Consider the following 26454-nt stretch of genomic DNA (forward strand, 5'->3'; position numbering starts at 1 on the left):
CTCTCAAACGGGCTCTACCACACACACACACACACACACACACACACACACACACACACACACACACACACACACACACACACACACACACACACACACACACACACACACACACACACACACACACACACACACACACACACACACACACACAAATAAATAAAACGACTTTTCAGTTAGATATTTTTATTTCATGTAAATACAACATCATTTTAAATCCTTTGTAGGACATTTGTTGTACATCATATATTTTCTCCTTTTTGTATTTCAAAACATGTTCACTTGTACAACAATATCATAAACAAAATATTATGTCACAAATGGTGCAATTGATGACAATAACTTACACTTGCCATGCTAAAATTTGATGACAAACCTCCATTTTCCCCCCAGATTAGATCAACCCTTAAATTAGGAATAAATGTATGAAGTGTGGATAAATACAATAAAGTACCAGTGATTTGACAAAAGCCTCCATTCAAATGGAGCAGAAAATAAGAAAAACCACAGGGCTGATTTTGAATGAGGATTCTTATTCGAATTTCTTCACTTTTTTCAAATGAAAAAAATAAAAAGGGACATGGAACATTTTGCATATTGCATATTTTAACACTGCTTAACCTAAAGCAAATTCCAACAATAGTAAATACTGAATATATTTAGGAAAATGTCCCTTCAATCTCAACTGAATTTTCAATCTTTTTTAAATTGACAGTTGGGATTATTTTTTTAATTCTTTGTGTTAGGCCACCACATCCATTCACACTCACAATTGATTAACCTAGTACAGCATTGTCTTACACAACGTAGAGGCATGTTCTAACGTTTGCTTCATTTGTTTACTTTTTTTATTATTATTTTTCTTCCGTTAATCTGGAAAATACATCTGTCCAGATTCCACTTTTTTTCTTCAAAATGGTTAAACAATATCAATGTATCCATGTACATAATATAAAACAACTTTTTCTGAACAAATAACAAAATAAAGAGAACCAAAATTGAGGTTTCCAGTCAGTAGTAGAGACAAGTATGCAAAAGGATGTTGATTAAATTATTATTCTTAATTAAAAAACAAGGACAGTTACAACACTCCACTTAGCTCAATAACCAATGATTCAACAGTGACATTTACAGTGTAAGTGGTATTGAATAAAATATACCAGGAGGCCAGACAATCAAAACGTAAAATAAATAAAAAGCCATTTGAAACCAGGAGGGGAGGTGTGCTATTAGAAGAGCTTTAAATATTTATAATTATAAACAATGCATCATGAAGATGGCCTACTGAAATGACCATGTAGCCTCATGATCCTCCATTGTTGGAATTAATCCAGATTTAGTCACAATCAACAATGTGGTGCCCTGTAGAAGTACTCATAGCAGCTGAGCTATAACACATCAGAGCACCGTGTTGGAATGTCAATGTTATTTGTTGTATTGTAAGCTATAAAAAAAAATATGTTTTCATTCACTTATTTGAGGCTTGACTGTAAACCAAAACTTTCCCACTGGATTTGACAGTGGGGATACTCGTGACTGCAGATAAAGCGGAAACAAAACAACCCACACCTGTTTCCAAAATGTAACCACTCGTTGCATTTTTATGCCATCGATCCAATCCCCAGTAAAAGTAAAGGCTAAAGTAATAGAAGAAGGCATGCATGAGTGTGAATTAGCCACATGGATATAAAAGTAAAAACGCGAAAAAAAAAAGAAAAGATGAGCATTACACTTTGCACCTGTGGTAGTAATCCAGTCTATGCCCATTAGGCAGAGCCACAGACACGCAATGCCTGATGGAAGAAGTCAGAGATGCGTCAATTCTCCGGAAATTATCTCTGAAAAGACAAATACAGGCATCTAGAGAACTTGAAATTGGTATGTTGGGAGAAATGTACATGAGTGCTCTTGGGTGGTGAATCTATAACAGCTCTAGTCGAGGAACCAAGGAGAGGCAGAATCTCTGTCCCAGCTGTGGGAAGTTATGTGTGGGTGTTTTACTTAGCATCTGCGGGAGGGGGGGGGGGCAGCGGGGGAGGCGGGGGGGGCGCTCAGGGGTTCTTTCAGCAGGTCGTGGCCAGAGACTGGTGTATAGGCGGCTGAAAGCAGCGGACGTGTTCGACGGTGGAGCTGTCTGTCTCCACAGCCTTCATGTACTTGTTGAGGATGGCGAAGATCTCATTGTTGAGGATCTGGTATTTCCTGATGCGGTCCGCCATCTTCTTCAGCGGCTGGGAACCAAGCGAGGAAGCAAGGCACCGTTTAGGTCACAACTACAGATAGGCATTGACAAAATTGTTTTACAAAGAAAATGTAATCATGCGGTTGTTTTCTTTATGTAAAAAAAATTACATATTTTGGACATTCTCAGCTTTCCATCTGATCATGAAGTTGTGATGTTTGTGCTCCTGTTTGTGAGTTTGTGTCTGTTGGAGTGTCAGGGTTTGTGTATGTGCGAGTGTCTGTGTGTGTGTCTGTGGGACAATGAATACAGTATAACACTCACCACGTTTTTGATGATCTCGTCCTTGCCGTCCTGCCTCTGCACCTTAAGCAGGTGGTAGCAGAAGTCAAAGAGGTCGAAGCGACGCTGCTGTCCCAGCAGCACGATGATGGAGCATCCGGCCCAGTTCAGCCCATCCCCGAAGCACTGCCTGGAAGGTCACAGGGAAGAGGGGAGAGGGGAGAGAGGAGAGAGGAGGAATTAACAAAGGCAAAAGAAACAGATATAATGGAAGGGAGGGAGGAGACTGGAACTTTGCGCTACGCTGATGCCCTGCATTAACAAGGTAAAGAAATATTGATCCAACATAGTAATGCACGCACACACAAACCACACGCATGTGCACTATCACACACACACACACACGTGCACACAAATGTGTACGATCACACAGACAGACACATCCTCAGACACATCCACTCACACATACTCCCTTCCACACACACACACACACACACACACACACACACACACACACACACTTACTCTGCCGTGAACTCATGCGTGCCCACGGGGATGCAGTAGACGAACTGCATGGCGCTCCACAGGCGGTGGAACTCCATGCACTCGTCCACGTGCATCACCCCGTTGGTGGGCGGCGGGCCACGCCACACGGCGTCTTGCAGGAAGCTGCGGATGCGCGTCAGGATGACCTCGAACATGGACAGGCCGCAGCACAGGCGCTCTTTGGTCAGCAGGTCACCCTCGCGAGCAATGGCAATTTGCTGTGGAGGAGGGAAACAACACAATAAGCAAACAAACACAGCCTCACCATGTGTGAAAAGAACCCACTGACCAACCCTCTGCTCACACAGAGGAAGGCGCAGCAAATTCCAAAACCGATATTCTCACAGTGCATTTCACTCACTAATAGCTGATGGATGACAATGCCATTTCTTACAAATTACACTCAAATTATAGCTTTTATCTTACATACAGCACCTTTAATATAATACAAGTATAATAATAAAAAGTAATAATAAATATAACCGCAAGCGGTGATTTCCGGGGTCCGAGCAAAATTAAGAGTCAAGAACAAACTAATGGAAGATATAAATATAACATAATTGTCATATTTAAGGAAAGATGTTCCACTTATAAACCTGAACTGCAACCTCATTCACATGGTCAAAATGTCTATTGATAAGCACACAACATCCAGGAAACTCAAAGCACACATTTCTCAAGTGAAATAAGGGCTTTCTTCAAAGCATGTACCTGAAAAATCTTTGAAATTCTGGGGAAATTAAACATTTGTAGACAAGAACACTAACGGAAGAAATATAAATATGACAGAGTTAATTATGAATGAAAAATGGTTAATGAAGAAGTTCCCCTAATGCCATACTGTGTCTTGGCAGTCCGATTCTTGGAAACTAATGAGCCGAAATGTTGAATGCCTGATGAATTTCAGGTGCTGATCAATGTTGTGTTTCTTAAATGAGTGGTAATGACCGAATGTCATGTTCAGCTTGTTCATAATGCTCTAATCAGGATTCGAACACTCAACCTAAGGATCGCAAATACGCGGCATTATCCCGTTGAGCCACTGACATTCCTGAACTGCGTGAAGCCTCATTCAATTGGTGAAAATGTCGATTGATAAGCACACAACATCAACATCAATTTTTGATTATTTTTGTAGCCTGTGAATCTTTTTTATCATGTTTAGCTTTAATATGAAATTGCGAGAAAATAAATTTTTTTTAGGGCATCTAAGACCCAGGGTTTTATAAATGCATCTGATTCTAGAGATTAATATTCTGAAAGAATTTTGAGGCCAGGTCAATCTGCTGAGGAGAAATAAACTAATTCATGTTTTTTTTCAATAGCGCCACCTTTGGGTGCAGTATCAGTACGTCAATTTGGGATATGGGTAGTGGGGCTTATTGGTAACCATACCTGCAAATTTCAAGAGTTTTCGACTTACGGTATAGGCTGCAGTATGACTTTTAAAGAATTTGAGAAAAAAAATAAATAAAATACAGAAACAACAGGGGACCAAGCAGCCTTGCTGCTCGGTCTTCTATAAGTATTTACCCATGTTGAACTTTCCCTTGAACTTGAAAGAATAGCTAAATCAGTCGAGCCCTTTGAAGAATTTAATCATGTCCAACTGCTGCTGGCTTTGCGGTTACGCCGCCGAAAAAAAACCGACCCTTTCTTTGAACAGAGAAAAGGGTTGCAGAAGAGTGCGGGGTTGCGGAAACTTACCTGTGGGGTTCCCAACCTCTCAATTAGAGGAACAAGATGAAGAGGAGCGTACTTGGCTTCCAACCTCTTCATCCTCACTTCCAGGCGCTCGCCCTCTGCAGGAAGTACACACACACACACACACACACACACACACACACACACACACACACACACACACACACACACACACACACACACACACACACACACACACACACACACACACACACACACACACACACACACACACACACACACACACACACACGCCATCAGCCTCAGCTCTTCAAATGCACTCCTCGCAAATAACTTCCATGACAGCATTTCCAGGAACTGGTTAATCCCGAGGTTCATCCCTTAATTGGTCTTTTTTTTGCGAAACCTTTAAATACCTTTGATATAGACCCTGGGCAGAATGTTCTGGAAGGGGGCAGCGTGAAGCAGATCACACACCTCCTCCTGGGACTGGGGATCAAATAAAAACAGGGCAAGAACACGCACACACACACACACACACACACACAAACACAGACACAGAGTGGGTCATTTTTAACCATTGAGTTCGACCAGTGCGGACGGACGGAGCATGCATGGTAGTTGGAGGGGGAAAAAGTCTCATGCTGTATCTTCGTTCACTAATCAAACAATCATTCCAACAGAAAGAGCTGTGTTCAAAAACATGTCCATTCTAAATGGATGGTTTCAAAAAGGGAAACGCCCACTCCACCCCATGTCTAGCTTTTAACGGATGTGGAGTAAATATGTGAATGAATGATGTGTCTGTCAGCCTATCACAAGGCAGCGTTGGTCATGTTACAACTCCAGTTTGTCACTCACTTGACAGCACTGAGGGGTTTAACAGTGTCCATAATGGGTCGCACAGCAGTATGGGTGGTTTTCATATGCTACTATTTGATATGCCGTTATTGATCATGGTGTGCGACAGTGTGAACAAGTTACTTCTTGTTAATCGTGTGATGCGCTGGGTCAAGAGGTGAGCTTAATTCAGAGCTAATGCTAGTTCTCTGTAGCGTGTGAATCAATGTGTTTGTTATCGTCTACGCTCGTATGAGGTCATGTCGGGGTTAGTTATGAATGCACATAAGAGAAGGAACAATTTGTAGATAAACCCAAATACTGGATTTAAACTACGAGAATATAACTGGTTAAATGTTGAAGGCCATGCAATGATGATTGAAAACACGCACACACACACACACACACACACACACACACACACACACACACACACACACACACACACACACACACACACACACACACACACACACACACACACACACACACACACACACACACACACACACACACACACACACACACACACGTATGCATTGTGGATGCATTCACCAGAAGTGATAGAAAAAGTGATGTTTGATTAGTTTTTTTTAAGTGGAGCAGGCAATACAGGCACCCAGAATGGAAGTACAATATGATAAGTTAAGCAAGGTAAGAATCAATAAACCAATCATTCCTTTACCATTGCTTTTTGCCATGGAAGCCTAAGAATGATGGGTCTCGTACTTAATCTTAACTTAACCTTACTTTGTTTATGTTGAATATTTGAAAATATTGTATATTAGGTTCATATCTTCTTTCTCATTAATGCATGTACTTATTTAGTCCTTTTGCTTCCATGGTGGTTTGAAAGTGAACATTTTGTGCCAAAGTAAAAAAAGGAAGTAAAAACTGAGAAAACAGCAAACCAAACCACAAGATATAAATGAAAAACGAAGAAGTTGTGTTATTTTGTTACAGACGACAAAACCTAAATTCTTACCACCTGTGGTAGTTGCCAGCATGTAATGAAAAATAGAGTTGCATTTCAGAATAAAATACATTTAATATACAGGTACCAGGCCAACCCGACATGGGCTTCCGTAAGAAACAATAATCAGCCATTTTAGAAATGTTATTCATCAAACAGGCCTTGTCCATGCACTCAGGTTTTCACCTGCCTATCATAAATAATCAGAAAACTGCCCAATGGCAGCCTCGCCTATGATTAGCCCAATCAATATAAAGCAACATCGAATGCTATACAGTAAGTTTAACTTTTTCAATGAAATAGAGGCAGAAATGTACGATGAAGTAAAAAAATAAGAAAAAGAATGCTGTATATAAATAGAGATAGACAGATGACAGACAGAAAAAAAGATAAATAGATAGACAGATGATAGATAAAATAAAGAGAGAGACTGATAGATAGAGAAATAGATGGATGACTGATAGAAATAGAGAGAGAGATACTAGATAGAATAGCGATAAACAGATGAAAGAAATAGAGAAATAGACAGATGAGATCTATAAATAGAAAGAGATAAACAGAGGTCAGAGGATAGAAATAGAGACAGACACTAGATAGAATATTGATGAACAGATAATACCAATAGAGAGATAGACAGATGATAGCTATGAATAAAAAAAGATGAACAGATGATAGAAATAGAGAGATTGATGGAGCGACAGATGGACGTGTGGCTGACCAGAGCTTGTTCGATGAGCAGGCAGAAGAGGATGGCGTTCCCCACTTCCCTCAGGCTCTGGAAGACATCCGTCTTGAGCTCAGCATACTCGATGATGTCCTTTAGCTGGTGGTGGAAGAACTCCAGGATTCCTGAACAGCGAGGAAGGAACCAGAGAGTTGTGAGTAGGGACTGCACTGAATCTATTGATTTATTTATAGATTTTGTTTCATGATATAACAACCCGGCTTGAATCGCTGTCTATCACGCAGCTTTGTTGAATACTCGTTTCTGATTGGCCAATTGGGGCTTTCACCCGACATCTGACCTTCAGAAAGCTGCCATGAATAACAGACTTGCTTGGACACTATTTCCGACAGTGGTATCTACCGTTCCGACTTTTCTATTAAAGCGGATGCAATAAAATAATTTTTGTATAATTATATTTTGTGTCAAATTATTGATTTATTTCTTATTTAGCCATGTCATTATTGTGAAATGAACTCTGTCTTGGTTCCGCCGGCTTACACACCGGCTATACATTATCCATTACGTAAGTACTGGGATGACCTTAATCTGTTGGAGGTTGTTCAAATATTGTCTTCATATGCGTTTTTTTGGTTTTGAAAAAACATGTTGGGAGTTTAAAAGCATGCATAAGTATCACAGAATTTAACAATCTTTGGCAAAAATGGAAACACAATATTCTCGTAAGAATGTTTGTGGGAGTTTTCTCGAGTTAAACCAACCTGTTGTTAATAAAACAAATACATTTTGTATCGTAAGCCAGCTAAGTGTTTTTTGCTTGACTTTAGATTTGACTTAACTGCAGCTGAACGCCCAACGCAAAACACATCTCACACCACGATTGTGCTTTAGGGTGTCAGAGCACGTAGCAAAAATACAACACACGTTATATGTTTATAAAATACGTCTCCTATATTAATGTCCATTCAGAGGCTCTGATCCACATTCTGTCCATGATTCAGGGAATTCCAGGATACAGGGTCACAGATCACACTAAAGAAGGTAGAGCCCATGGTGTATATAACACACAGGTAATCTACACATTACCTAACCTGACTGGCCTCTAATCCGCAGTACGACCGACTGGACCACAGAGCCAAGTAAAGGATAATACCTCACAGACAGAATGAGGCGTGCGTATTCTAGGAAGTAGATAAGAGTATTCGATTTGTAATTAAATTCGCCTCCCATTCACTTTGTATTGGACGCGTGCTTATGCAGTGCAAGGGATTGTGGGAAGGCTAGCGCGTGGTTGTGCGGGGGATCGTGGCGCGTTAAAGGGGCGGGACACAAGTCAAATTTAAGTTCACTTTATGCAAATGAGCGTGTCTTGCAGCGCACTTTCCGCCTTGCGATTGGATAATCAACGTTCAGTGAGTGCTGGGGGACCATGCTGACTTGTGGTGGAATTCATTTCCTGGTTTTTAGCTCAGCCGATGGAGAGTGGGCGGGGCTTCCCACACGATGCCAAATAGGTGACGGCGATTTGGTGTCGCCAAGCCGTCAAGCTTTTTGTTCTTTAAGATGCGTTTATAGTGTTGTGATCCAACAACAAGGACTCCTGTCCGGGTTAAACCTGATTAAGATCTGTTGATCCATACCTTGCCACAGAAAAAGGCAGTAAAATAAATAGGTACTTCAAATACCAATCTTCCAGACATAAGAAAAAACGTATGGCCACTGGGGTTGCTTTGTGGGGTCATTCCATGCTCACCTGGGGAGCCATACTCGTGGCGAGGCAGACGGCATATCTTGGGCATGACTTCTATCAGTGTCTTCACGTACTGCAAGATGGTGCCTTGCAGCTGGCCAAACAGGAAGGACAATGACGAATCAGAACAATAAACAGTGAGGAGAATGTCCAATCAGAACACTGAACAGTAAAGCGAATGTCCAATCAGAACATTGAATGACCAATCAAAAATGACAAATGTACCAGGCTCTTGACAATCTTCAGCAGCTCCTCCATCACCACGGCGATGCCTTGGTAACCAAGGAGACGGCAGATGGTCTTGAAGTGAGGTGGGCCGACAAAGTTCCTGTAAGAGCTGTATATGTGGGAGTAGGCAATGTTCAGGGGCTGGGTTGGGGGAGAGAAGAAGAAGTAATTAATATCAGAATAAAAATAAAAGGCATTGCCTGACACGTTTTTATCATTTAGTGCGGATAGCACCAAGTTATCCCCCTCGGGCGGTTTGAGTGACAGCAGAACTGAACTGCTGAACTCCTGCCCTTACCTTGGATCCATACAGGTAGTAAGGCTGCACATTGGCTGGTTTGTCTCTCTGCGGCTCCTGGGTGAAAGGTATCGCTGTGCGCACGAAGCTGGGTGTAAACAGAAAAGGTATCAAAAGATCAGCGCAAAATTTAAAAACACAAAGAAAAAACGTTCCCCGTTTAAAAAAAACATCACATGCTTTGGAAAACACAAAAGGGGACTCACCGGTTGGTGGAGCCGTTGTAGCAGTAGTTGGGCAGGAAGTCGAAGTTGAGCTCCCAGAAGACGTGGAGCGTGATGCGGCCGTACGGCGCCGACACGTTGTGGTTGGCCTCGCGGAACATGGCGTCGAAGCTGTCCAGCGTCAGGTGCTTGGACAGCAGCCGGTGGGTCAGCCGGTTGATCTCCAGCAGCCACTCCAACTCCTGGACACCCACGGGAATTCATCAACCGTTTAGAAATCACAATAACTCATTTCATTATGATATTGTTTTTTAGGAGACACTTTTATCCCAAGTCACGTTGAATGAATGTATGAATGTTTCATTTAATGTGGTTTGTGAGCATAGATACAGGTGGATAGATGGGATTAAACCAAGTGCCTATTAGCTGGGAGTCAAACACCTTTTATTATAAGACTCTTTAAACAAAAGGACCATTGTTTTATCAAACCCGGCCATAGTATACACCTTCTTCAAGAAGCTGGTTTTACCTACATATTGCATTCCCCCATGTGTACCGCTAGGGGGCAGTAAGGAGTTCACCAGTGGCTACTTTAGACCACAAGGAGAAAACATTGAGGATTTATAGATGTTTTTCCAAAGGAACCCTTTGGGTTGGTGGTTTGGTCGAGGTCTTCTTTGTGTGTGCGGTGTTGGCATGAGCACGGAGAGACGGTGCATGTGGTTCCCTGCAGAGCTTCCTCACCACGATGGAGGTGAGGTCCTCGCTCTCGAAGCGGCTGATGGCCTGGTCCAGGGACTTGTACATTGCCGCGGAGATCCTCTGGGTGATGAGGCGGTTCAAGTCGATGGAGCGACCCAGCAGCTGTAACACAGGAGAGCGACGATGTCAGAGATACGAACTAAACTCTGGAGGAGAAGCTCTGCCAAGCTCCATTTCATACTCCGAGTCATATTTAACCAGATTTGATATTTAAACGACACATTTGTTTTAAAAGTTTGTCAACATTTTCGAGGATTAAACTGGTTGTTAGCCCAGCAAAAACAAATACCCATAAGAATTTAACGCAATATCTCTATTATAAAAGTTATTAAATTATTTAAAGTGTCGTACAGTCCAGTGTGGAGCAGGTAGGGGTTGGGGAATCACTCCCAAGGACCGCTACAGGTTAGACTGCGGATATTGGGGATCGAACCCAGTTCCTTTCGGCTTGGAATCGACACCCTGATCACAACACTGCTGTCCTGTACACTCTACTGCATATGTAGCCTGAACAGGTCAATATAGATAACAGATCAACACTTGTGATGAGGAGTGCGACGGAAGGATGGACTTGTACCTGCACGTGTCTCTGCTTGAGCAGCGTCTCGTAGCGGTTGGACGGCGGGTAGGGGATGATCACGCCATAGTTTTTACACTCGGCTCGGAAACGCTTGTCCAGCAGAACGCTGAGGAAGACAGAGAATGAAAAGTGCTTGGAGGGTTGATTTTTATAGATATGGCGTATTGAGTCACGGCGGTGTTTTGATCAAACGTAGCACACGTAGTCCTCTCACCTGCCTGCCATCGCTTTGTAATAGGCGAAAATCTGATCTGCTAACTTGTAGACAAACTGATCGAAACAAAGGTTGACCTGAAAACAAGGGCAAAAAAGCGTTTGAGGATGGCGAAGGTAAACACAAACGTCCGTCGGAATTTGTTTTATCATCCTAGTGTACATAATCATGAATTCAATTAAGATGACACCAGTCTTACCTCAGCCTCGATTTCATCGTAAAGGAACTGCTTCTTGAACTTTGTCAGAGCGTAATAACCGCTGTCGTTGTACAGGTCGAGAGGATACAGCACGTACCTGCAGCAGACACAACAGCTCTGGTTAACAGTGTATACAATACAGTAGCAATGAGTATATGTGCAGGTACAGAAGCACTTTTGTCCAGTCATAATCACACTTGAATTTCAACTGACTGAATGTTTATTGACATTTTCATGCTGTCATTGTTTGTAACCTTGATGTATATATATATATATTTTTATGCATTTGTGTTGGCCAGGATGCTCTTGAAAATAAGACATTTTTAACCTTAACAAGACTTAAATAAAGCTTCACAAAAGTTTTCATCACAACACAAACAACTTTTTTTTTTAATGCGTTTGTGTTGGCAAGGTTGCTCTTCAAAATAAGACATTTATAATCGTAGACTTAAATAAAGCTTCACAAATGCTTTCACCACGAGACAATAAACCCATCGATAGCAGCGGGGGGGGGGGGGGGGGGGGGCGCCTTACTCCATCATGGAGGGCTCCTTGGTCTCCAGGATGTGGTCGGTGAGGATCCAGGGCATGGACATCTCGATGGGGAACTGGATCCTGCGGCCCATGGTCAGCTCCAGGAAGAACTCCCGGAACCACAGCTGGGAGAGGTCGCAGCAGTGCTGCAGGGCCTCTGGGGAGGGGGACCGCAGAGCACCACGGGTCATGTCCGGGCTCCACCACCACCGCTATCTGAGCTGGCTTAGCTCAGGAGGTCGAGCGGTTGCCTTGTAACCGAAAGGTTGCTAGTTCGATCCCCAGCTCCTCCCAGCTGAGTGTTGATGTGTCCCTGAGCAAGACACTGAACCCTAACTGCTCCTGACGAGCTGGCTGTCGCCCTTGCATGGTTGACTCTGCCGTCGGTGTGTCAATGTGTGTATTATTAACCGATGTAAGTCGCTTTGGATAAAAGCGTCTGCTAAATGCCCTAAATGTAATAGTAATTGTTTACTAGCGCTCGCTCCGGGGGTCGAGTAAGAGTACTGCTGATCATGTGTCATGGCGTCCCGTCTGCGTCCGTGTCGCGTCGACGCGCGCCACAGGACGCGCGCCACAGGACGCGCGCCACAGGACGCGCGCCACAGGACGCGCGCTTCTTTGTTCGTTGAAGACCATCAATGCACAAAGAATGACGTCATCGTTTGTTATGAGCGACAGTGTCGGTGACACGACGGAATTCTCCATCGAGAACCGAAGCTTCGACGCGTTTGTGTGTTGCCTGACTTTGTGTGTACGCGCTATGGGGGGGGGGGGGGGGGGGGGGATGTGTGTGTGTGTTTGAGTCGGTGTATGCGCCTGCAGTGGGTCTGCTGCTCACCGCTGAAGTTGAGCAGGTGGGTGAAGAAGAAGGAGTGCTTGTGGAAGTCCTCGATGGCGAGCACGATGGGCCCATCCAGGCTGCTGCGCAGGGTCTTCTTGGAGCCGCTCTTGTCCGCTATGAGGGACTCCAGCATCGTGCGCACCATGTACAGCTGGGGAGACGGCCAGGGCACGCGTATAAAAGACTGGGCTGCAATCAACGGTCTCAGTAATCTCAAAGATTTCCAGTTTTGTTTGAATCAATATGAATATTGGGTCATTGCTTTGGAACAGGAGACGTCGATGAGCAGGCCTGGATTATTAGGCATATCACTAAAGGAGGCCTACCGGTAGGCTATGGATATGTGGAATCGAACCCAGTACCTTTGGCTGAGAGTCATCCACTCTAGCCACTACAATTTCCTACCCCTACTATAGACCATACCAAATATCGAAATAGAGCCAATGGTTCCACAATCTCAAATAATTGCGATGGACATTGTGCCTCATCTAAGGGGGTTAAAGAGGGGGGGGGGGGTGGTGGTGTCATACCTGGGTGCTAGAGGGTCCCACGGCCCTGCGGGGAACCTTGATGTCGAACCCTCCTTTGGGGTCCTTCTCGCCCCTCAGACAGGGGTCGTTGGGGGGCTCCCGTGCCCCCTCCCAGTCGCAGATGGTCTTGCGGATGGCCTGCAGAACGCTGTCGCCCACACAGGAATATAACGCATCAGCCTGTTGTGCGCGATGGCGGGTGACTTAACACAATCCACGCACTGATCCATCCGTGGACGTCCCCGGTTAGGGTGTCTGGCTTGGGCCCGAGGCCGGCTGATAGCGGGTGTAATGGAGGATGATAGCCACCGACTACTAGTGCTACTTTACCTCAGATCTTTTCCGACACACGATATTGGAGACTCATGTCATTAGGGAGCAGGTAGGGGTATGTGCATCAAGCCCAGGGATGCCAAAAGGTAAACCGCACACACGGGGGATCAAACACAGACCACTAGACTATCTTGCCTTCTACGTCTATCTAAGGGATACAGTGTTTTTGTCCCTGTCGCTTGCCATAGAGCAAAGGTAGATTAGATAAGACATACTTCATCAATCCCAGACAATACAAACGGGTGTCACAGCAGAAGATACGGTACAGCAATAAGAATTCAGAAGTATTACAGATTTTTTTTGCCGTGTTCACAGTGTTCACCTCCCCAGGGTGATCCGATTTACCTGATGAGGACGTTCTTCTTCTTGCGCACAGCCTGGCGAAGGGGCTCCCTGAGGGTCATCTGAGCGAAGTCCTGCAGCGCGGCGTAGATGGTGTTCCTGATGGCCTGGTTGAACACAGACTCCATGCGGCCCATCAGAACCTGAACAAAACCGCCACAACCCCCAGCGGGATCAGTGACTTCATCGCGCTGCAGCAGTTCTTCTTTAAAATCGATCACGTTCACCATTTAGTCGTTCAGCAGACACTTTTAATGCAAAGCGACTTACAGTGAATTCAGGTACAGTTCATTAAGGAGTGCGGTTTAGACTTCCTGATCAATCCGAATCAAATCACTTTTTTTGGACACAGAGAGAACGACCGTATCTAGAGCGGAGAAACACACCAAAGTCGCCGTGTCCTCCATCGACATCAAGAGACAGCTTGGTTTCCCTGCGTTACCTGCAGGCCCTTGATCATGGCGATGACCTCCACCAGGGCGAACTTCTCCTCGCTGGTGTAGTTGTATCGCGTGGCCCGCTCGTACTCCTCCGCAGTGCCGGGACAGTCTTTGTTGCAGAACTTATCCGTCGGGTGGACCAGCTTCCACGAGTACTGGGAGGAGGACGACGTGTTAAAGGATCAGCAGAAACAAGGGGGCAATGGTGAAGACCGCAAAGAGCTTCAGGGATGTGTTCCTGACTCTCAGTTAAACACCAGCCCGAGGTGGGGCATCCCATTTCCAACCTGCTGTGCGGTTTCTCTCTGTACTAATTAAATTTAATTAAATAATTTCCCTCTGGGATTATACTAAGGACCATATCGAGCAGAGTGATTTCCAGATGAATGCATTCAAAAGTTTGTACATTTGTAGAGATCACACAAGAGACCACAAAACAGGAACAGTGAGCTAACTACCACAACCTTTGACCATGCTCAGTTCCCATATCTTCAGGCTGACATATGTAACACCAGTACACCACAATGAGGCGTTGGAACCGGGCGAACTCATGAATGAATGACTGACACTATCAACGTTAGCGGAAACACTGCAGCCAACGAGGTCAGTTGTCGTCGTGTTCTAATGGCATTTGGAGTTACCAACACAAGTCTGAGGCATCAAATCATCCTTTCTTCTCAAAATAGCATCGCATAACACGCCGTGTCCCTCGAACAAAACACACACACAGCTCATAGTAAATGGACTGCACTTATATAGCACTTTTCTAACCAGCGGCCACTCATAAAGTGCTTAAAATATTGCCTAACATTCACCAACTCATGCACACATAAACTAGGGCTTTGACTTTTGCCCAAAAATCATATTCGAAGTTCGTTTGTTTATTAATATTAGAATATATATTTGAATATCTATTAATAATATTTTGACCATTAAATGCCTTCAGTAAGACCTGGATTGGGCTTCGCAAGGTTTGTTTACCGGCGTTGCTATGGTTACCGGTCTTGCGTGTTCCAACGGTTTATTAGGTTTCTAATAAATCTCTGTCTAATCAATACTTCATTCACTGCCTCTTCCGTGGTCATTACAATATTATAGACTGCGTCGGGTTCTCCGACGTCTCTCCCTCTCGGCCTGCCCATAACAGGTTCCAATATTAAGGTCTGCCTAATATTCGTTCGAATTTTGATTTACTTTTTGATATTCGAATTATATTCGAATAATGAAGTTCGGAGTCAAAGCCCTAACATAAACACACCGACGGTGGTGTCAACCTTGCAAGGCGACAGCCAGCTCGTCGGGAGCAGTTAGAAGTAGGGTGCCCTGCTCAGGGACACCTCGACACTCGAACTAGCAACCTTTCGGTTACCAACCCCACCCCGCTCTACCTCAAAAGCCACACGCCCCACCCCCCCTCACGGCGCCAGGGCTCCACCCACCACTTCCATGACGTGCGTGCTCCACTTGGAGAGCAGCTGAAGGCCCCTGAGGGCCAGGTCGAACAGCTCCCGGTACTCCTCGTCCGACTTCTGGCTGTCCAGGCCCGAGCCCGTCACCACCTCGCTGTTGCTGTAGCGGGCCAGCTCCGAGATGAAGCGGATGTGGTCCTCTCGGATCTGCACCATCTGCTCGCACAGGTTGTACTGCGGGGAGACGCTGCTCTGGGTGCAGGTCCACCTGGTGGTGGGTGGGGGGGGGGGGGGGGGGGGGGGGGGGAGAATACATCAAAATGAATCCATCGAAATGAGTTGAACGAATAAAAAAAGAGAATAAATTGCTATAATAATGCAGTTCAGTAGAGCGGGGATTATGTCAGGGATAATGCCCGACGAGGTTTGAGCCTCCGCGAAGTCCAGTTAACTAATGTGTCTAGTATTCATTTATCAATGTTATTTTCTGTTTACCAATGAGATTCATGTTAATCAAGGAGCTATTTTATACCTTAATTACTAACCCTAACCCAATAAGCCTGACTCTCACTCTAAACCGAACTCCAACCCTTCCCCTAACCCTGACCCCAAATCTAATGCTATGTAATAACGGTAAAAATGAATTCAATTATGGTAATCAACTGGTTAACGAATGCACCCTTATTGTAAAGTGTTCCCAGTTCATCTCATCTTGAACACCTCAATACGAGGACTGTGGTCGTAAGGCGTGTCGGGTGTGAGACCTTACTTTGACTTGTTCTCTTCGTAGTGGGCGCTGGTCTCAATGTAACGAGACAGCTCTATCTGCATGTCTCCAAACAGCGGCACCACCTGGAGCTTGGAAGAAGAGGGGAAATCAGGGGGGGGGGGGGGAACGGCTCCCACAAAGAGCATCCCTCCTGGCAGGGGTTCAGAGAGAAAGGGTCATCGAGCGACCTCACCTTAAAGAACTTGTCGATCTTGCTCAGGTTGATCCTCTTTTTGGCGTCGAGTTTATAGATGTTGCTCACATTTCCGTCCATCAAATAGAGACCAAAGCCCATCACCTGACACACACACACACACACACACACACACACACACACACACACACACACACACACACACACACACACACACACACACACACACACACACACACACACACACACACACACACACACACACACACACACACACACACACACAATAAGAAGCCAAATTAGCACACAGCTAAGAGAGCTTGTATTTTGTCTCTTGCTTTGGTTAACAACGCAGGGTGCGGGTTGAGCTTACCTTGAGCAGCATGTGCTTCTCGCTGGGGGTGAGGTACATCTTGTTCTCATAATAATCCACACTGATGTTGACAATGTCCGCCAACAACTCCTCGTAGCCAGGAATCACTTCCAGCTGTTGGTGCAGGCACTGTGCGGAAACATACAAGAAACCTCAGGTTAACATTGAAATACTGTTTCCAAACAAAGGCATATGCAGATAGAAAGGTTGCAGATAAGACGATAACTGTAGGGAAATTCAGATTGATTTCTTTGCAAAAAAGTACCTCTGTTTGTAAGACTACTTTAAATAATTCCAAGAGTTCTTAACAACAAATCAGTACAGCCAACAATAAAATGGAAGCCTATATTATCGGTCTTGTATCCCTGGTTATTCTTAATAGGACTAGTGCAGAATTGAGTGGCACCTTGCAGATTGCCCCCGGCCCCCTTCTCCGACACAATGATTAGTATTTTCATTGGATTAGACACTAATTAAATCAGAGACTTTTGAATTATTTTCTCGTGGGATTATTTTTCCACGAGCTGCCACTAACTTCTACACACAACACCTTAAACACACCTGAGTGATGCGGTTGTGGTTGGCCAGAAACATGGAGAGGTTCTGAGACTCCTGGATGGACTGAGGGTCGGCCATCTTCCTCAGGAACTGGGCTGCTCTGAACACGGCAGAGGGAGGGAAAAATAATTGAGGGACAATGTTCGTTTTTAGCAATTTGTAAGAAGACTATTCTTTTAATTAAGTTTTAGCTATTTTTCAGAATAGAAGTCCTTCATTTTATTTAATAATTTAGCATAGAGAATTATATTCCGTCATATTTCAGAGTATTTACTGCATGTCACGCTGGATAAAAATGGCTGCTAAATAGTCAAATAAATAAAGGCATCATTCAAGGTCGGGCTTAGGCCTCTTGCCTTAGGATCCCTGTAATTAGACTGCCTAGAAACGATGGGTTGTTCCCAGATTTGACCCCCTAACCACTACCGCTGATCAGACAGCCGGGTCTTAACCCTACCTTTTGTAGGCGGAGTGGTCGTTCTTGACGCTGCACTTCATGTTCTTCAGCTCGTCGAGGACGGCGAACATGTTGATGAACTTGCCCAGCGTCAGCAGGTAGGCCTCAGACACAAAGTCCTTCCTGCGCTCCGCGTGGCACAGGCGCTTCACCTCGCTGCAGAAACGCTCAATGGCCTTCCGCTGCGGACGGTCATACAGGTTGGGCTTTGTTATGACGGCCATTTTGTGGAAACTCAAGGGTACAGTATGGATAGTTTAATCAAATTGATTAATTGACTGAATTAAATTATATTAGATTCATTCATCTTTAACATTTGTTGTATAAGATGCGTGCATGAGTGTGTATGCCTGAGTTTACTAACTCAATGTTTTTATGTCATAACAGTATGAAGTCCAGTCAAGATATGAATTAGTACATCAATTATTAAACTCTTAAACGAGGCACACATGATCTAGTTGCAGAGTTGTTACCTGGAAGTACATGAACTTCATGAGCTTGGTCACTTCTGGCTCCAGCACCTCCACCGTCTTCTCATAGATCTCCACTCGGTTCGGCTGCTCGTTGCATTTCACCTAAGGACCACAAGAGGTCACCATTAAGCAGCTGGACATTAACACGGGTAAAATATGCATTTTGTCAAGCACTTTCACATAGTTCCCGATAGATAAACTGGGATATAATTGCAGGCACCATATTCTCACATGCAGCTCTGTTCAGGAAGATTTACGTCTTGCACCCCAAACATGGCATAGCATGTCGGGAAAATGGGCCAAGAAAGTCCAGCAGGGGGGCATTAATGAAATCAGTAATGAAAGCCCTAATGGCTCATTAAAAAAAAAAAGCCACCGAATTTATGTATGTCCTTAGCGGAGTCTTGTGATTGGTTGGCTCGCTCAACGTTTAAGAGTATTACGTCAGACGAAATAACCCTTTTCGTACCCCAATCAGCATGTGACTGCCTAATTCGCCATACAGCCGTACAGGCAGCGTTCTGGAAATGTGGCAGGCAAATTGCCGGTGCAGATTTCCTGAAATATTGATCCCTGTTCCCATTCACACATAACCCCATACAGGAAATCTACTGGAACATTGCAGGGTAAGCCTGCATTTGTGAAGGGAGCTTTAATGAGTTAATAGGTGAGTTTTAGTATTTATTTAATTCACTGTCAGTGTAAGAAACCTTTTTTGTAATCGGCAATACATTAATAATGCGTCACAACACAATTATCTTTCGATAGACCGATGGACTATGCATGTGCTTAATGCTTAAAACCATTTGTCATTTGATTGTTACGTCTCTCCTCATTACTATTGAATGTCTATTGAAAAGGTTAACCTTTGTATGTAACTTCAGATGTCGCACAGATGGGACAATCAAAAGGCTGAAGTGGTCTGTTTCAGGTTGCATGAGGTTGTTTACGTGAGAACGATACTTCCTGGTATTGTTATGAGTACGTGTGTATGCGAGTGTGTGCGCGCGTTACCTGGGGTATGGCTCTGGAACAGCTTCTCCAGGTGTAGAGCATCACGGCATACTCATGGCCTTCCTCCAGCATCTCATTCTGTATGATGTGTGCACACACACACACACACACACACACACACACACACACACACACACACACACACACACACACACACACACACACACACACACACACACACACACACACACACACACACACACACACACACGTCAATGGTAATATTATGCAGAGAAGTTTGGCGGGTCATTGAGAAGAAGCCGGCAGTGGACGGGATCAGGGTCTAAGCGTGTAGAGATTGCAGCAGAGAGGAGAGTGCTGCAGTGAGCTTCAGGAGACGCAGATCAGCGATGCATGTTCAAAGGATGATCCATAATTTACTTGTCAAACCTACAGGGCATGTGGACCTCTGAATGTAGGTGAATGAGCAGAGCTAGCCTCATAACAACACCCACTCCCACAACCTGACCTTCCTGAGAAAGGTTTGTTATTAACATGGTAAGCCCAGGGTCGGCTCACCATGGTGGCGCTGTTCTGTAAAATACACCAACATTCTACACTTGTCAATGCCCTAAAATGAATGTCTGCCCCAACATGAAAAAGTATCGGTGGTACTTTAGCTATAGTATCCTTTAAAATCCTCCCTTTACAATATTCTTAATGAAAAATTAACATCAAATAAAAGAATAGGTCTGTAAAGACTTTAAAACACACCCAAACAATACAACAATAATAATAAAGCAAGAGTTTCCTGGTCTTGATCTGATTGGTTGCTTGAAAAACGGTGGCTGAAGTCTGAAAGGCAAGTTGGTAAGTTAGTTAGACGTTGTATAGGTTTAGCTCCTGCCGGCTCCCCTGTCCTTGTGCTGGCCATTATTACATTCGGAGGGTATTGCCATAAACTACTAAAATGTCTCCCGTGCTCCTGTTAGCATAACGCATGTGGAGGACAGTCACTGATCTAACGACCACTGTCCACGCAGAAACCTCATGTTCCTAGACCCAGATGAGGCTGGGGGATCCAACATCTCGCTCTCTCTCCGCTTTCTCCACCTTCACTCGGTGCCGTAATCAATAACATTATCAATAGTCATCATTGTAACTTGCTTTTTGTATCATAAGGGATAATACAATCACACAAGATAGACCGTATCACTCTTTCGAATTACTGTGTGGTTGAGAATACCAATGTTTTGTAAAAATCAGCCGTCTTCTTTTTCGCTGCCGTAGGCCTCCCGTGTTTTAACCCGTCCCGAACTGTGCTTGCGTGGGCATCGGACCTTTCATCCCTCCTGAGCGTTAATAGTGTTGAATTTCTATCGTGATTTAGTCATTCTTCAGTCACTAGACGCCGAATAGTCATTTCTGAGGCCAAATAGTTGTGGCTTGGCTTGGCTGAGTGGGTTGCAAAGGTTCATAGTTCTTATACTAAGGTTGCATAACACTTTCAAAACACATTTCAAAACACATATTAAAGAAACACTTAAAAAGAAACGTCATGCCTCGATGTAGTTCCTCTTTCCTACGAAGGGCTCAATTAGGAAATATAGTATGCTTTTTTTTTTGTACACTTGATTGAGAGGTGTGTCTATCTATCTATCTATATATATATATAATGTTCCGTTTGGAAAAAGTGGTGCATCAGTCAGATATAGAGTAGGATAATTCCCCAGTCATCGTAGGCTAAAGACAGAAGGTCCTCAGATGTACCTGCTGGGGACTTCCTGAAATAAAGCCCCCACTTCTCCTTCTCTTCTCTCTGTAGTCACATCACACCCTCCACTCATCCTGACAGAGGGAAGAGCTGTCCAGCAGTCCACTGCCCCTTCCGATTCACCATAGTGCGCATGGGCGAGTGTGTGTGTGTGTGTGTGTGTGTGTGTGTGTGTGTGTGTGTGTGTGTGTGTGTGTGTGTGTGTGTGTGTGTGTGTGTGTGTGTGTGTGTGTGTGTGTGTGTGTGTGTGTGTGTGTGTGTGTGTGTGTGTGTGTGTGTGTTGCCAGAAATGAAAATGACCAAATGACAACTAATCCCATGAATACCAAAGCTTTATTTGAGTGTATGAGCTAACCCAATGTTTGTTTACCCAGAATGAGACAGAGGCTTTTCCAGAATGAAAAATGGGTACTTACCATGCTGGAGTGGACTGTGGCTTGCTCTATGTAGCGGGCAATGCCAGTCACAAAGGCATTCCTGTCCTCAAAGTTGGTGTCAAAATTGGCCTGCAAGAGAATAGAGAACAAGGTGCATGATATAACAATTACTTAATAAATGCTGACTGCATGGCCACAAGTGTGCGTTTATGTTTGTGTTTGTGTTTCTGTATGCGTGCATGGAATATGATTGGCGGTAATGAAGGTTTTGAGCAGTGCTGGAAGTTTCAGTATGGCTGTATGAAGCGCTGGTGTCAGTACTCTCATTGGAAGCACGACCCAATTAAGTTCCAGTTTAGACACATCAATAAAAAAGAGGATTGGTGTGCATAGTTTCAATGAAATTGCACCACAGCACTAGCGCTATTGAAGATAAGAGCATGCGATTAAAAACACACACAATTATGGATGACAGATCACCAGAAAAAAAATAGCAGTATGTGCTATTAGGTAATATACAGAAATGTGTTACCTAATTACCAGCAGATATTTGATATAGGAGAGTGCAAAGAGATGACAAAGCACTGGCAGTAGAAATTTTGTTTCATAATTTATCTCAAGTCAGTTCCTCTTTTCAAATTAAAATACACAGATCAAAGGCAGCGAAAAAAGGAGTGTGACCAATTTGTTAGGGTGCCACCAAATGAAGAAGTTAGTGTGTGTGTGTGTGTGTGTGTGTGTGTGTGTGTGTGTGTGTGTGTGTGTGTGTGTGTGTGTGTGTGTGTGTGTGTGTGTGTGTGTGTGTGTGTGTGTGTGTGTGTGTGTGTGCGTGCGTGCGTGCGTGCGTGCGTGCGTGCGTGCGTGCGTGCGTGTGTGTGTACCTGGTACATGATGGAGGAGGGCGGGGGCTCGATGCAGGGCTGCTGGTCGGGGAGGGGCAGCTCCTCCAGCAGGTCCACGTTGGACAGGGCATCCTCCAAGGTCACGTGGGTCGTCATGGTAACAAGGGGTCACTCACACTGCACCCCCCGTCTGGCAGACACAGGGAGAGCGGGAGAGAAGGAGAGGGAGGAGGGAGAAAAGAGAACGAGGGAGAAAAAGTCACACACAGAGAAAGATAGTAGAGAAGGAGAGATGCCAGAACAGCATGACAATGGGCGTTACTATGGCAACAGATTAAAGCGGTCATTTTTTATACAGCCAAAGATTCTGCGGGCATCAGATAGTGAGGCACTGCCGACCTCAGATATTGAGAAGATGTCCTTTAGACTTGAGTAACACACCATTAATGATCTTTTCCATCAATTTCGAAACATCACGCACAACATAATGTTGTTCAGCAAAAAGGGTGTAACAGTTATGACCTCCCAAACGGTTGAAGCACATTGCTTTGGTCTGTGTGGTATTCTGATTCATTTCCTCTTTACTGAGCTCGTCTTGAGCTGCGTCTGCATCCGCAGACTGTAAACTTTATAAAGACAATCCAGTCCCCAGAGGCCTTGGCAAACAATGCCCCCTTTCTGCTAAATGTCTTCACAAAAGAGTGTTGTTAATGAGGAGGAGGTCCTATTAAGAGAGTATACCAAAAGAAAAACAGACACAGAACACCACTAACCCAAAACCTCCTGGATCATGTGCCTCTATTGAACTATGTACTGCATCTTTGATTCAACACTGGTTAGCCTTATGTCTATATAGTAAGATAAATTTGGCTAGCACCAGCTGAGTGAGTGAGTGAGTGAGTGAGTGAGTGAGTGAGTGAGTGATTCCGTTTGGACGTGGTGAGTCAGTCAGAGTGAAGTCAGCTCATAACAACCTGTGTCTTTTTAGGCACATAACGTGGTTAGATAAAATGAGACACGATACTAAGCCCAGGTGTTGTGTGCTAAACCAGAAACTACTTTAACAGCCAGCTTACAGTGTCAACGTGGGACACAGAATATCCTAATTGAATTCAACCCTATGTGTGCATGCATGCGTGTCCATGTGTATGAAAAGACAGCCTAGGTGGGGGTTTCCTGTTCAATCATTTCACATGTACAGGACATAAACATTTTTCATTTGTGACAATGAAAAAGAAGGAGGGAAGTCATCATTAATTCATAGCATAGTTTACTCAGTGTACCACGTTTTTAAAGCAACTAAGCCTAAATTCATCAAGAAAAGACTGCATGCAACTGAAAAAAAATTGGCCACCCAGAAATGCTATTTACCTAACTGTGTCATAATTATGTTTAGCTTCTCTGTAATACGATTGTTCTTGTATTCAATTCGGTGGTGCCATCAGTACTCATAGCAAGGAAGTTTGCTTTAGAGACACGGCTCAACAGAAGGGGGTTTTGTTGAGCAGACAAATACCCCCAGTGCCGCTAAACGTTCTTCTCAGTGGTCGTGTTTTGGGAATACAGAGGAGACAGAAGTCAGGGCTGTGTGTTCTGTGCAAACTTTCCCACAGTGGGGCGGACACAGTGGGTTATCAACACTGCCTTTCTCTCCGGATCATTCCTCCATGCATATTGGCCCCAAAGACATGTGCCGATACTCTCTGTACAGGCCTGTGTTGATCCCACACAACTAGACTAAACAGAAAAACCACTACTTTAGTTGATCTGGTATCTGACCCAAAAAAGTCACACCAACTCAGAGAGAAAGAGGAAGTATAAATTGTTTAAGAAAAGTCTAGGTGATGCCACAAAAAGCTGGCCTCAGTGAGTTTCTGTTTATAAATAAATACATTTTAAATAAAAGGGTGTGTGTTCATCTGTGTCTTCATGTGTGTGCGTCTGTGTAAAAAAAGTTAGGTTTAGAGCCTATAGGGGGGGGGGGGGGAAGAGAGAGAGAGAGAGAGAGAGAGAGAGAGAGAGAGAGAGAGAGAGAGAGAGAGAGAGAGAGAGAGAGAGAGAGAGAGAGAGAGAGAGAGAGAGAGAGAGAGAGAGAGAGAGAGAGAGAGAGAGAGAGAGAGAGAGAGAGGCTAATAAGTGTGTCAGGTCTGGGTCACACAACTCAATGGGATATCCCCCGCAGGCCGATCTCTACGATAGGCTATCATCATCTCACTCACATCCACTCCGATTGGTCAATACAGAGACGGTCCGGACACACAGACCAAGTGATCTATGTGATCTGTGTGTGTGTGTGTGTGTGTGTGTGTGTGTGTGTGTGTGTGTGTGTGTGTGTGTGTGTGTGTGTGTGTGTGTGTGTGTGTGTCCGAGGAATGTGTGCTTGGGGAATAGTTGTCATTCAGACCATGTGTGACAAAAACGGGCACACTCACAATAAAACTGCTGCTCTCCCACGATCCCGGATGAGGTCATCTCACCATAAACCCATTTAAACACCAAAAAAACAATAATTCTAGGAATTTACGAAAAGAAAAAAATGTGGGCTTCATATTAAAAGAAGGACACAATATACATCAATCCTGCATAACCTATCATATGAATGGAAGCTTGTATCGTGTGATCAAATCCATGGCATTCCCACTTGAAACTTTGTACTGAATTGAATTGGCTGGAATTAAATTAAAAGCAATTCAGCATTTGCATTGGGTATAAAATGGCTCGACAGAGCGTTGTTGGCAGGTGCTTGGCCAGCATAACGATGGAAACCTCCATTACATCATTCCGTAGAGGCGCACAACATTTCACATTCGCGTCTTCCATTGATTGGTGCCTAAGGAATGCCAGAATTAATATTGTACAGCACCAAAACCAACAGCCGTGTTCTTATAAATGGTAACATACATGCTGTAAATGAAGACGAGACGGAAGTAGGTGAACCTGTCATTTGCGAGCCTCTGTCGCGGCCCAGCAGATCGTCTGCCATGATAATCATTTGGAAACGACTCAATTAATATATAGTGATGGTTTAAACCTCATTATCAATAGTTTTTTATATGAGTAAAGTAAGGATATTATTTTGTTCTATTCGGCAGCTAGAAATAGTATTATTTTCCATCACCTTAAATATTGAATGGTTGCATTTTGAAATTAAAATGTTCTTTTGATCCGTAAAAAAAACAAAACAGCACAGCTTCGAGGGAACCGTTTATCTGCGAGAGCTGTAAATGTAGAGAAGTAGTCCACCAGTAACCAGCGAACGCTCTCATCTCCACACCCCACCCATCTCTGAGTCGAGCTACTATACCTTAGCCACCAAGATGTAGCCTAACGGGATCCCATACATGCCCTAGAATAAACGCACATCGGCCCAATGAATAGCCTGCGGCGATACTTGCGTTGAAACGAATAATAATCAACACCATTGAAGAATGCATGCGGTAATTATGCACTGCGATGACAGAGATAGAGGGAAAATACTAGAGAAAACAGCGGCAGTGAACGATTGGTCCCCAGCCATCATCACTATACAGCTCACATCTCCGCTCCCTGTCGACAAGCGCTCCCAGCACATCATTACGATGGAAACGGCATATCCAGCTCATTGTAAACCTACCTGTTAATGCATGTCCGTCCAGCCAACTACGAGGCGGACAGTGTCGTGCTTCACGACAGCGATCCAATGTTTAAGTACGGTTTCTTTTCGCCCTTTTTTGTACGATTGATGCTGTGGTTTCGTGCGGTGCAGATCAGCTAATCCACCCCACACAAAGAGCAGAAAATGGCTGCAAGTGCATTCTCTTAAAGACACAGTCACCATATATAACTGAGTTAGTGATGCTGGGGATGGTGCAGGTGGATTATAATAATGTTTTATTATTATACAACGGTTGATTTACCACTTACGTATTACTGCCTAATATTGA

General features: G+C 44.2%; 1 protein-coding gene across 3 annotated transcripts; it reads right to left on the reverse strand.

Moving 5' to 3' along the window:
• Window positions 1-169: 169 nt before the first annotated feature.
• Window positions 170-26333, reverse strand: cyfip2 (cytoplasmic FMR1 interacting protein 2). Of its 3 annotated transcripts, none has more exons than XM_060063088.1 (30): window positions 26145-26333; window positions 22571-22721; window positions 21729-21818; window positions 19599-19676; window positions 18585-18686; window positions 18112-18293; window positions 17658-17754; window positions 17097-17225; window positions 16763-16867; window positions 16570-16652; window positions 15831-16068; window positions 14394-14546; window positions 13955-14094; window positions 13277-13424; window positions 12744-12897; window positions 11903-12059; window positions 11369-11465; window positions 11170-11246; window positions 10953-11061; window positions 10358-10477; window positions 9656-9855; window positions 9450-9537; window positions 9149-9292; window positions 8927-9017; window positions 7205-7337; window positions 5092-5165; window positions 4718-4812; window positions 2990-3228; window positions 2507-2654; window positions 170-2231 (listed from the first exon to the last, which is right to left on the reverse strand). In XM_060063088.1, the coding sequence occupies exons 2-30, from the start codon at window positions 22685-22687 to the stop codon at window positions 2064-2066; spliced, it is 3756 nt and encodes a 1251-aa protein (XP_059919071.1). In that variant the 5' UTR covers window positions 22688-22721; window positions 26145-26333; the 3' UTR covers window positions 170-2063. The 3 variants fall into 3 exon arrangements, with proteins under 3 accessions (XP_059919071.1, XP_059919070.1, XP_059919072.1); XM_060063087.1 differs by having other exon boundaries at window positions 5092-5164; window positions 7207-7337; window positions 16570-16658; XM_060063089.1 differs by lacking the exons at window positions 170-2231; window positions 2507-2654; window positions 2990-3228; window positions 4718-4812; window positions 5092-5165 and adding an exon at window positions 5922-6503 and having other exon boundaries at window positions 7207-7337; window positions 16570-16658.
• Window positions 26334-26454: the final 121 nt, after the last annotated feature.

This window comes from Gadus macrocephalus, chromosome 10 (assembly GCF_031168955.1).
Source record: "Gadus macrocephalus chromosome 10, ASM3116895v1".
NCBI lineage: Eukaryota > Metazoa > Chordata > Actinopteri > Gadiformes > Gadidae > Gadus > Gadus macrocephalus.